We start from the raw sequence: 13,341 nt of genomic DNA on the forward strand, positions 1-13,341 counted from the left end.
ATTAAACACAATAGTTAAAAATAAAAATTAAAGTCAGCCCTGAGCACTCTAAAAATGAAAGGGCAACTCATCTGTCACTGGGACTTCATGGCAGTACCTAAACAAGCTCTCTAGCAAAAGGCTCCTCAATCCACATATTCCTGAGGCACCATACAGGGAGTTCCTGCAGCCTCTCCCTCTCCAGCTGAACAGAGGACAGTGATGGGTGCTCAGTTTAAATTCTATTCACTCTGCAAAGAACATTGCAGATGCTTGGCTGGCAGGGGTGCACCATGCAAAATCAGTGTGATTAACTGTTCTGGCCCAGATTCCAATCAAAATTCAATAATAAAAGGATGACACATAACAAAAACACTTTAGAGGTCAATCCTCTCCCAGACCTCCTTTCGCTCCTACCAAATTCCTAGTCCAGAGCTCTAATACAACAAACTGAAAATGGATCAACATCAAAACACGGACAGAAGCAGAAGTTCAAAAGGTTTCATTGCTTACTCTGTTGAGGGAACTAAAAACTTAATGAATACAAACTTTTCAGGAGCAGAACGATTAAGATGAGTGTTTTATCTTTTTTTTTATAGTTGTTAAAAATCAAAAGCACCAATAATCCCATTTAAGCCAAGAAAAAAAAGGAGGAATAGCTTTCTAAATACATGTCAGCTCACTAAACCAGCCCAAAGTTGCCAAAACTCATCCTGTTTGTAGACAGAGCAGCAGCATCCTTCCCCAGGGAGGTCTGTTTAATCACTACAGAAATTATTTCTTCCAGACAACAAAGAGCCATTAGATTACTTAATTAAAGCCCTGATTATCTTCAACCCAAAGCAAGGGAAGGCAGAATCTAAAATAGAAGAGATTTAACCAGATGCCCTGGTCCTCATTACGCTTTGATTTCAATCAAGTGCACACACGTCAAGAAAAGGGCAATAAATTACTACCACGTGTTGGAAGAAATTATGTTCACAATATTGGAAGTGGAAAGCCAAGGCTCTAACTGAGTGGTGTAAGATATTAGACTTCCATCTGGGAATAATAACCTACTGAACAAAAACATACCAGGGCATTAGTTGCAGGCAGTGTCTGAGTTAAACCTGGCAGCAGGAGATCCAAACGGAACAGTTGCTTTTTGGGAAAGCGACATGGATTTTGGTAAAATAGATAACCCAGAAATATGCTTGTTGTTTAACACAGAGAACAGAGAGGAAATTAAAACCTGGGATAATCCCTCTTTAACCCAAAAAGATGTGGATATGACTCCAGGAAGAAAAGGCGGGAAACTCCAGAGATACTCAAAGGTAGTTTGCATTAAAAAAACCAAACACTTAAGAGCAACTCAGCACTGGTTAAGAGGCACTGAAGGTTCAGCAAAATTATTCCTCTTGAGTTTTCATGATTTTAAAGAATCCCATGCAATATTACAAGACTTCTCCAAACTTGTTTTCACACTACAGTCACTCAGTGCACTGGCCACTAAGCTCCTGGGGACAAAACTCAATTTTAGGGTCCCCAGCAAGCAAATCCAAATGGATAGTTTCACACAAATAGTTAGCAAATCCATAACAGGCTGTTTCCCTCAAAACACCCACGGCAGCAGGTGCCAGCCCCTTGGGAAATGGCAAATACAATGCAATGACTCACTGAACAGAGGTGGAGACTTTCCACACCTGATTAAAGGAGAAATCTAAAAAGGAATGGTGTGGGGGCCAAGCTGGACTGATTCAAGGGAAAACTGAAATGGATCTGAAGCGTTGGGAGAGGCCCAAGACGAATTCTGTGAGATATCAGCACTTTTCTGTGTTTATCTGTGCTTTTCTGTGCTTAAAATGGGAGATAATCCAGAGGAGGTTTGGACCACATGCAGAAAGCAGAGTGGGAAGAGCAGACACTCTCAGAAGTACTTATTTATTCACAGAAAGGCAATGTCTTCCTCTTCCATTCCCTGCTGCAATGACCAGTATAAGATGTATTTTAAAGCTGAGGAGTGAAGTGAGCCCCATGCAGAGCACCCTCTGAGAGCACCTCTCCTGTGAGGAAAGGCCGAGAGAAATGGGGGTGTTCAGCCTGGAGAAACTTTGGGGTGACCTAACTGTAGTACCTGAAGGAGCTATAAGAAAGATGGAGAGAGATATTCACAAGGGCCTGGAGCGACAGGACAAGGGGGAACAGCTTCAAACTGCCAGGGTTAGATGGGATATTGGGAAGGAATTCTTCCCTGTGAGGGAAGGTGGGGAGGCCCTGGCACAGGGTGCCCAGAGAAGCTGTGGCTGCCCCATCCCGGGAAGTGTCCAAGGCCAGGTTGGATGGGGCTTGGAGCAACCTGGGATAGTGGAAGGTCTCTTAAGGGACTGCTGGTGATGTGTCACGTTGGAGGCTTCTCCTTCAGCATAATGTTCATCCTCTTAATCTGCAGCCATTGCACTTAAAACTCATATTTTTTAAGAAAGAGTTTGTGATGTGGAATATCAATTACCTCGGTGGCACCTATGAATGGTCTGTTTGGAGAGACAACCCCATCAGAGTGAACAGAAACAATCAGTCTCTGCAGGTCAACTCAATATTTAGTTTTTCTGCATTCAGCCTACAGTATGATCACCATGTTCCTGGAAGGTGAACCTGGAAGAAACCTCTCCATCTACCAGAAACCAAAATTTTCACAAAAGATACAGTCCCGTGGGCTGCCAGCAGACTACTTAGTTCTTTGATTAACACAACAACACTTTCCAATGAGCCTGAAGTGTTTCACAATGCTGGAAAAGCTCTGTTGTCACTGGCTCTGGAATCTCTGTCATGGAGCTGATGCTTTGTGCCCTCCCTTCCCAGCACCACAAGCTGCCAGACCAGCAGGGCAGTGACACTCTTTAATCAACATTACTTGGCTCAAATCCACTCGTGGCTTTCCAGTGCCTTCCCAGGATTAATTTCCAGACTCTGGGAATTACATCACTGACATTGCCATCTTATTCTCACTACAACCCTCTCCACACTCCAGACTCTCATGTGGCTCCAGCAGCTGCTGTGTGAGGAATTGTTCCAGTCCTTCCCAACCTGAAGTGTTGGCAAGAGCAGCACTGAGAGAAGCCGGCACTTGTTACCCCCCTGAATTTCCCCTCCTCTGATCTCCAAGTAAAAATTAAGCTTCTGCTGTCAAAACACAAAAATCCAATTGTGTTATTAAGGGAACTGCAGAGCCCAAATGCAATAGCAAAAGCCTGTTTCTCTCCACATCTCTGTTGATGGTAAAGTACAAATCATTACTTAACTTCCAGATACTAAGGTTAAGTTTCCTTAACTTTGCAAATCCTTTCCACAAACGCTAAATTTTTACAGTGCTCTGCAAAACATAAGCCACCCTTGTTCCCTTTTTCTCACCCATTTTTGAGATCATAAGTGGCATCAAAATGCCACTGTACTGACAGGTGTGCTTATCTAGTCCTGTGCTGCCTCTGTCCTTCCTGGCTGCTGACACCAAATGAATCCTTCCCAGACCCCTCCCATGTCCTGCCTATAAAAGTTGCACTGACAAACTGAAAGATGAATTTGGTACAATCTCACCTTTTTTTCCCCCCACACAATATATTAAGATTACTGCTGTACCCCAAGCTGAGCAGGGCTCAGGAGATTGCCCTCACGCAGAGTAACCTGCCCCCGGCTTTCCTTCCAGCAAATTAAAGCTGTTTAAAGAAGTTATTGTATCCAGTCCTGACTTCACAGTCATCTGAGCAGAGAGGGATTTAAACAGACAATCCTGGTTCCATACACCACCTTATTTTCATCTTAGGGTATTAAAAAACTTATTGGTCCTGGTCTGTTCTGCATCTGGGGAATAACTGCAAACTTGGCTTTGCTGAATAGGCATAATTCCTTTCTTCCAGTCAGTTCAGATAGCAATAACAACTGTTACTTACAGGAGAAGTTGAACGGCTATGAAAATAATGCATGGAAAGAAGTAAAAATTTGATACCTGTAACACAAGTACGACGATTACACATTTGGACAGGTTACACTTGCATCGAGCCACAAAATCGAGCAAGAAAAGTTCCTTTAAATGTGCTTTTGTCAGCACTGTAACATGATGAACTACATCTAAGGATGTGTTTTATCTCGTTTTGGGCAACATGAAGCAGCAATGAAGGTTGTTCACCTTGTTCATGGTTGTTAGACATCTCCAGCAAGGAAGTATCTCAGTATTGGATAAACTTACTAGTTCATTTTGCTTTTCAACACTCCCTTGCTGTTTAGATTTAGCATTACTATGTCCATCTCAGCACTGCTTAGAAGACCTTAGTCTCCAAACACAACAGCTAAACCTGATCACATCTCAAGACCCTGGATTAACTGCAGTGCAAGACCAGTGCAATCCTAATTTTTAGAAAAACTGTTCACCCGAGAAGTCCCCCAGACAGTTTCCTACTGCTGCTTTAAAAAAAGCCACTGCCTAATCTACATTCATCTTACATATGCTCTATTAATTCCTCTGCTTTACACCTCTTTAACAAGACAGGGCCTAAACTAAACATCCTGCAGCAGAAGCACATTAATCCTGTCCAACTGCTGCATTTCAGTGTTCATTTCACTGGAAGATACCAGAGTTGCTGCTGAATATATGGATTTTTTGAGTGTACAGCCTTGAGGGAATGGAAAATACAGATGGTTCAAGACTGAACTTAAAGATCAAAGAAAACACAGGTCACTCTAGGACAAAGATACCGTCAATTTGTTAAGACGGGGGAGGGAGGCAGGGAAGCACCTCAGCATCTGCCTTTAGCATGAGCTGACAGATTTGATCATGTTTGGGATCACTAAATCAGCAGATCAGCACTGCCTCCCCTCCTTCTACACCCTGGGGTAGGGACCACATGTCTCAGACCGTGTCTGCTGAGGGAAACAAAGAAAGAGAGGGCTCTGGAGGGTAGAACTGACATACAAGTCTCTGTACTGGTCAAAGGCATTGTTGGCTTCCACCTCCAGCTTGCGCAGGCGAGCCGATGGCATGGCACCATCCTCCAGGGGAGGGTCGTATTTGTTGCTCCATGGAGACCTGCCAAGGAGACAAGAAAAACACAGTCAGACAATGAGACAAACTCTGGTCACGGCTCCAAACCTGCCAGAGTTCAAGAAATGCTTGGACAATGCTCTCAGGGACATGGTGGGATTGTCGGGTGTCCTGTGCAGGGCCAGGAGTTGGACTCAATGGTTCTTGTGGGTCCCTTCCAGCTCAGGATATTCTGTGGCTCTGAGAGGTTTAATATTGGTAGGTCTGACCTGATCCACAGATTAACTTCCAAAAAAACCCAGAAAGTGCCCAGAGCAATCTACCTGTTAAGAATTGCACCATCAACAGCCAGTTGGACTCGATGATCCTTGTGGGTCCCTTCCAACTCCACTTATTCTGTGATTTCAAACACTGGCAAAAAGGGGACACTGACCCCCAAAACTCAGCTGTTCCACATCAAATATATGAAATTATTTTCATGCAAATTTAACATTTAATAATAAAAGTATTATTTAATAATATTGATGTTTTAATAATAAAAATAAGTTTATTTGGGATCTGACACTACTTGAGCCAAACACTGCTCTCTACAATTAAGGCCCAAATTATTTTCCACTGTTTTGCTTTGAAATAAACTCTACCTTCAGCATAACATTAGGAAACCCTTTGAACAGTCTGAAGGATTTAACAGGGTTTGTAAAGCTGCAGGTTTTACTGTGATTTCTGCAGGAGTGGAAGAGATTTTTCATGCTCTTAATGAAAGATTTGGTATTAAAAGATTAATGGAACCCTTTGCCCATCTGTTTGAGGCTTTTATAATTCCCATTTCCCCTTGGAATAACCACCTACATATATCACTGCTGGTTTAAAGGAACGTACCTCTACCTTGTACCTCCTCACTTTTCCAAACGCCCCAGCCAGGTCTTAATGCTGACCCTATGGAAGGGTTTTCCCTCAGGAACCATTTGCTACTCATTTCTCAGGAAGGCAGCGAGTTCTGACATGTGTTTGATATAAAGCACAAAGACCAGGCTCGGCTTTGCTCTCTTCACTCCTCCTGAACACATCTGGCTCCAAAGGTGAGACCCCAGGAAAAGCTAAATCATGGTGTCACATCCACCTAGAGTGATGTTTTCAGGTCGTGGTTCTCACCTCAAATGCTGTGTCCAGTTCTGGACCCCTCAGTTCAGGAAGGACATTGAGGGGCTGGAGCGTGTGCAGGGAAGGGAACAGAGCTGGGAAGGGGCTGGAGCAGCAGGAGCAGCTGAGGGAGCTGGGGGGGCTCAGCCTGGAGAAAAGGAGGCTCAGGGGGGACCTTCTGGCTTTGCAACCCCCTGACAGGAGGGGGGAGCTGGGGGGGGGGTCGGGCTCTGCTCCCAGGGAACAAGGGACAGGAGGAGAGGGAACGGCCTCCAGCTGTGCCAGGGGAGGCTCAGGTTGGACAGGAGGAGGAATCTCTCCATGGAAAGGGTGGATAGGCATTGGAAGGGGCTGCCCAGGGAGGTGGTGGAGTCCCCTGGAGGTGTCCAAGGAAGGCCTGGCCTCAGTGCTCTGGGGTGGGGGACAAAGTGGGGATGGGGCACAGGGGGGACTCCATGGGTCGGGAGGGATTTTCAAACCTCAACAATCCTGTGATTTTAAACAGTTGCCTAAAATGTGGTTGCATTGGAGAATAATCAACAGCTACAGCACAGAATCAGAATGGGTGTGGTTGGAAGGGACCACAGTGGCTCATCTGGTCCCCCCTCCCTGCTCCAGCAGGGTCATCCCAGAGCACATGGCACTACATTTGTGTCCAGATGAGTCTGGAATATCTCCAGGGACTAAGAATTCACACCCTCCCTAAACAACCTGTTCCAGTGTGTGTAAAGAAGTTCTTCCTCATGTTCAGGTGGAACTTCCTGGGCATCGGTTTCTGACCATTTCCTCTTGTCCCATTGCTGGGCCCCTCCAAGCAGAGCCTGGTCCATCCTCTGTCCCCTCCCTGCAGACACTGACAGACACAGATGACATCCCCTCTCAGCCCATCTTTTCATTCTTTTACCTAAAATCTCTGAAATCTGGATGAGATTCACACAAAAATCCCCTCTGGTGCTACCTGAGGATTCCCAAATGGCTCATCTACTCCCATCAGGTGGGATCTCCAAACCAATTGGTGGGCAGAGAATTCCTGCAGGACCTTGGTGAAGACACTTTCACTGCAAACATCAGACCTCCTCCTCAGGCTGCAGACTGGGATTTAAGAGCAGTCTAGGAACAGATTCTTCTAGCCAGCACTTTGTGACATTTTCAACCCATTCCACTTGGAACCAGCAGCGACTCTACCAATAAAAAACCTCCTGACACAACCCTGTATTTTTTATTCTTGTGGAAGAGCACTCAGAACACATTCAAACACTTAACTGGAGGCTATTTGAAGAAAGACAGATGGGCAAGCACTTAAATTTCCAAAGTCAGACCTCTAATTTCCCTAGAAGAGAAAGGTTTTTGTTTCAGCTAACAGGTTTCAGTGTTGCTGGCACCAAATTCCCCATAAGGATTCCATTTAACAGAGTGATCAAACACACTCCGAGTGGATATGTATGGACAAAGTCAGGACCCTGAAGTTTAATATTAAAAAAAATAATTAATAAAAGCTCTGCCTTCACAATGTCAATTCTGTGGCTATTTGAGATCTTCCACAAACCTCTGTTATTCCAGTAACATTCCAGAAGTACCTGTGAAACTTCAAGCACCAAAAGCTGCTCCCACAGGCAGCAGTTCATAATATGAAGAAAATTAAAATTATGTATTTGTAAAGATCCAAGAGAGACTCCAAAAATCCATCTTCTCATCTGATCCATGTTCAACACGGACAAAATCAAGTCTGCCTAAATATGAGGAAAGATTAAACTGTGATGGGCCAAGCATTAAGATATTCACTTCCCACAGCAGCTTTTTTCCAATCAAATTCCCGGTCAAATTGTAAAGCCACTCAAGAAAAAACACCCTATAAAACTGGAATCCCAGTGAGAAAGTCTGACTACCCAGCTCCACCTTTCCTGCTTAGTTGTCCACAGAATGGTTTGAAATCCTTGGATTAGCATTAAAAGAAATGCAATTAGCAACCTGTCCAATAAGAAGAAAAGGTTTGGTTTGGAGTATGTGGGAATTGGGGACGGAACCCGTTGCAGGCAGGGAATAGGACTCTTTGGGACTTCTAATCGAGCGTGTGGTTCTGAAAAATGTTTGTGGAAATATCAAAAGCTTTTAAAAACACAGAGAATTTTGGGCTAATTGGTTAAATTAGGGTAAGAGCCACTTCCCAGTAACAACTGCAGGTTTTACGAGCTATGAAGAAGTGTCTGGACACAGGCATAGAATGGGATTAACATGCACAGGGAAGTGGGGCTGGTTTTCAAAGGCTTTTGCTGTGTGGGGAAGGAAAGAATTTGCTTCATGAAACAGAGCTGGGACCAATCAATTCCAGAAGGAAGAATCACTTCAATCCAGAACATCTGAATCAAACAGAACAGGAATCTTTAATGCCAGCAATTAACACATGATGCCTGTTCTATAGGAACAAATGAAACAGCTTTTCTGAAACCTCATTACTTAACAAGTCCTGAAAATTTCAAAGTGATTTTAAAAACCAAATTCCTCCTGCTCCCCTGTAACTATTTAAATGCCTTCTCAGAAAGAGATGGAGCAAATTTCAGAGGCAAATATGATACTACCCTTGGAGAAAGGGCTGCCGCGTGTCCTAATTAAACATGGAGGGATTACTAGTGATTGCAGAATGTCACATTCCTGTTTAATCAGTGCCTCTGCCAGTTTCCTGTGACTCTGGTGAGGGATACTCATGACAAAAGCCTGAATAGGATGCAAAGGGACTGCAAGAAACATCACAACTTCAGGGAGAAAGCATCTCTTGAAAGATCCACAAAAAATTCAGGACCTAATCCCTCCTCTGGCATCTTCCAGAGGGTCTCCAGCTGTGTGGGTACATCTTGGCTACAGGGCAGACCCTGCAAAACCATATTTTATCTACTAATTCAGAACTGATTAAGTGCATGTAGCTGCTAAGGTAGATCTGACCAACTGAGACACAAAAGCTTAATGCTTTTAGAAGGCACCAGGCTCTTTCGTAAAAGGTTCCAATAATTTTAAATGTTAAACAAGTGCCCTAAAGAACATGACACTTCACCTTCAAGATCTGCTACTTCTTGGCCCTCTGCAATACATTATATTTAAAACAACTCATCAGGATTTACACTCAGCCACAATCCAAATGCACTGTCAAATTCTGCATCCATTATCATTCTTCTCCTGCTTCTAGGACAAAATGAATCTCAGCATGTTCTCTGTGTAATCCACATCAGGTGGAACAATCACAATCACCCCCAGAAGCAGCATTTTGGCTGAGCTGGTAACTCAGGACAGAAGATGAATGGGGGTCATTACCTCGCAGCCCTTTGTTAAGGGAAAGAATAAAAGCGAATATTCACAAAGGTTTCTGGACTATAAATTTGTGATTCTTAATTAAATATTTGGGACTATGCCACTGTCACTACAGCCATTAAGGAAAGTCGGGCAATGCAAAAAAAAGGGGAGGGGATAATCAAAAAATAAATAAAAATCATCATCCCAATGGCAAGGCAGAGGATAAAAACATTCACAGAGAGACTCTGTTCAAAATGCCAGCCAAAACACTGAAACCTCATTGTACCATTCCATGGTACTTACCACCCCTTCTACTTCAAAACTAATTATATTGTAATTACAGACAGCTTATATTGTTCAAATACTTTCATTGGTTTTGTCTACAGTCCTCAGGATAAATCAGCTATTTTGGTAGACAGGAATTCCTTTTCTTTGCTAAAGACTTGGGCCAAGATTTTCAAACAGAACTAGTGACATCGAGTCCAAAGTCAGAGTCAATCCCTTGCAAAACACGAGTGAAAGAGCCTTTCCCAGCTGGCAAATCCACCCTGTTTTGTACAAGCAGAAGATGATTTTGTTTAAACCGACTGCTTGCATCATCTCTTTTCTGTCATTATCCATTCCAAAGATTTTATAACCTTGCAATGTTTTATTTCCTATCAAGGCCATCCCAGTCATTTCTGCTGGAGAATCGACTGGTTTTAATTCAGAATACTGAGAGCAAAGAGAAATACGTCAGTCAGCCCTTTAACAAGACAATAACAACACATTTTAGGCTTTAAATCTTTAGATGACTGATTTTTTTCTGGCTGAAAATAAGAGCGAGAAGGGCCTGCAGTACCTGTACAAAGCTCTCATTTACAAAGCACCAGTCAGTGAGTGCCCTGCTTGGGGTACGACCTCACCTGTACGAGTCCCCATCTCTGTTGTAGTCACACAGTAAATAGTCTTTTCCTACCACCTTGTCTCGTGCAATCTTCAAGGGCTGATCCACAGAGGAGAGGAGATCTTCACACAGGCTTGGGACCTGTGGGTTTGGAGAAAAACCACAGGGAGGGAAGAGAGGGAAACACATCGAAGTTAAAAGAGACTGGCACCCTTAAGAACAGATTGTGTTATTAACAGCCTACATCTGCCCCAAAGCCAAAACTCTTTAGGTTAAGCTGCACTTAAGTTATAGCACAATCTTATGCTCCCACCTCCAGTAATTTCAGATTTAATTACCCAACCACTGGTGTGGTCCAGCTCACTTCAATATATACACGTTCCACATTCACCACGTGCCAAAGCGGCCGGGAAAGTGATTGTCCAGGACTGACGGATAAAGGTAAATATTTAAAGTGGAGTGGAAACGAGGGAGCTGCTAAAGGAACACACCATCCACACGCTGCAGTGTGTTTTTCTCAAGTTCCCACTCTGGGTCGAGTTTACAAGAGTTTCCAGGCAGGTGGCCAAAGAGGACCATGCTGGGTAATAAAAATACACGTGTCTGTGTGTGTGCACATGTAAAATCCAACACATCTCCTGCACAGGTAGATTTTAATGGGTCCAGAACCCACTGGTGCCTCCCTGCACTTCATATGGAGAAAGACAAGCTCTGCTTTTACCATGGCAGAGAGGCTGGGACATCCTGCAAAGGGATGAGACTCCATCTGCCCTGCACAGACTTCAGGGCACGGCAGTGACAATCAACAAATCATTCCTGGAGCTGTTATTATTAAACGAATAAGGTATTGTGTATTTCCTGTTGGAAAAACTTTCCAGATTTCACTGCAAGAGAAAGGGATTAAAGCAAAACACCCTATGATCCCATTGAGGTCCTTTCCCAACAGGATCACAGGACAACTGGTAAATTCTTGAACAGATTGGTGACAATGTGCTAATAAAATAATAATAGAAATAACAAGTGTGGAATCTCTTCTACATTTCACTCTAAGTTGTAGAGATGAAAACCTGACTGAGAATATGAGGACAAAAGGCAATCAAGGGTAAGATTAATCATGAAGTGATAAATTCACAACTCATAAGAAATGAAAAGGAGAGGGAAGAAGAAATAAATTATAGGAAAAGCCCAGAGGAGAAAAAAAACCAAATTTGAGATGCAGCAGCCCTGAAACTATTTTAATGCACTAGATGGGACATAAGAGATCAAAATGCCTGAAACAAAAACATTTCTAATCCCAAGTACAAAGCAATAACTACAGAGGATGATAATCAAAGGAAGCAGGGACACATAAACCAATGCAATTGTGAAAGACCAAAAAACCCACAAATAGCAAATGACAGAACAAGCCGTGGCTGCCCCATCCCTGGAAGTGTCCAAGGCCAGCTTGGACGGGGCTTGGAGCAACCCGGGCTAGTGGGAGGTGTCCTTGCTCATGGCAGGGGGTGGAACCACATGAGATTTAAGGTTCCTTCCAACCCAAACCATTCCATGATTCTAAGATATGGCCAGCAAGGAATGCAACACCTGACCCACACAATCACTCCGTAAACATATAAAAAATAAGATGCAAAGCAAGACATGGTTGGTAAAGTTACCAACGGTACTGGAAAAGCTGAAATATTAGTTTGAGCACTGTTACTTTGGTCTCTATACACTGTAACATGGTAAGAGGGGGACCTGGAGAGCCCAGACTAAGAGCAGAGAGATCAGTGTTTAGATACAGCTCAATGCTCTCTGAGAACTTCATCACTTGATACCTGGAGCCCTGGCTGAAGCAGCCTCAAAACACCTTCACTGGTAAATACAAGTGGACAGGAAGCAGCAGCTTTTCAGGAAATCCTTCCTTTTCCTGCAAACAGACAGCCCTGATATTCTCCAGAGCTGATCCAGATCAGCAGTGTCGTGGCACAAGTTCAGTGAAACAATGTCTCTGTGAGCCCATCTGGATCCACTTCGTCCCTTCCTTCTCTTCCCCATCAACCATTGATTTGGGGCTGACTCTTCAGGCCCACAAGAACACTGCTCCAATTTTGGGTGCAACACAACCAGCCCCACAGCACCTGAGCAGGGAGAGCTGTGCTCCAGCCTGTTCCCAGGGGTGATCAGTGGGATATATCCCTTCCTCCCGGCTGCTCCTTGCCCAGGAGCCCCTCAGCACAGAGAGAAGTGTCCAGGAACACTCTGACCTGTGTTTGGGATGAGTAATCGCAATGAAAACAGAACTGGGGGAAAAGGGGCATTTCCCTCAGGTTCTGTTTCCATTTCATTTCCTTGGGAATCCCTCCATTACATGTGTGGGGAGGGAGCACCAGAGGTCTCGCTGTGCAATTCCTCAATCCCAAACATACACACAAAGCATTTTCACAAGAAACCCCAAACTCAAGGCAGAGTCAACTCCCCTGCAGAAAAGCTGAATTTACAACCCTTACAAAAACCCCAAATAACTTTTAGATTTAATTTTCTTTTAAGAACAGCACATGCCCAGTGTGGAGTTTCCAACATGGCTCAGCAGGAGAGCACAATTCCATATGGACTAGAAGGAATCAAACACATTGTTTTTAAGGTGCAATCTACTGAATTTCCACGCTAAACTTATCTCTGGATGGTTTGGCAACAAATATTCCTGAGTAGGGTTACTTTCCCAATTTCTACGGGCTGTGGTTATTCTTATAGCCCTAACAGTGAGTGCATTATGTCATACCATCATCATCATCATCATGGCGAGGCTTCGCGAACGAAGATTTGGGAAGGCTCTATCCACATTTGCTACAGGCACGTTGGTGGCTTATGAGGCCAATACGTGACAGACAAATCCGATTGCAAAAGGCGCAGCAGAAAGACTCCTTAGATGGTGTATTCTGCAATACACGGTTCTTTCTGCGCTGCCTTTTTGCCTCGAGAGTGATCCTACGTATGAATTGCAGTTAGGAAATTATTTGCTTGTGCGTTCTCTGCAGCCTCTGCTCCGTCTGCTGAGGCGGCA

The 13,341-nt window shown here is 43.9% G+C and overlaps 1 protein-coding gene across 4 annotated transcripts in view; it reads right to left on the bottom strand.

Annotated features, from left to right (window-relative positions):
- CAPZB (capping actin protein of muscle Z-line beta subunit) overlaps positions 1 to 13,341 on the bottom strand; it is a 68,890-nt gene that overhangs the window by 20,795 nt on the left and 34,754 nt on the right. For all 4 annotated transcript variants that reach the window (XM_017833396.1, XM_017833397.1, XM_017833398.1 and 1 more), the window contains exons 3-4: positions 10,318 to 10,439; positions 4,922 to 5,035 (exon numbers count right to left, since the gene is read on the bottom strand). In XM_017833396.1, the coding sequence (XP_017688885.1) occupies positions 4,922 to 5,035; positions 10,318 to 10,439 (236 nt within the window). The remainder of the gene's footprint in view (positions 1 to 4,921; positions 5,036 to 10,317; positions 10,440 to 13,341) is intronic.

The sequence above is a fragment of the Lepidothrix coronata genome, unplaced genomic scaffold (assembly GCF_001604755.1).
Source record: "Lepidothrix coronata isolate B3197 unplaced genomic scaffold, Lepidothrix_coronata-1.0 Scaffold214, whole genome shotgun sequence".
NCBI classification, from domain to species: domain Eukaryota; kingdom Metazoa; phylum Chordata; class Aves; order Passeriformes; family Pipridae; genus Lepidothrix; species Lepidothrix coronata.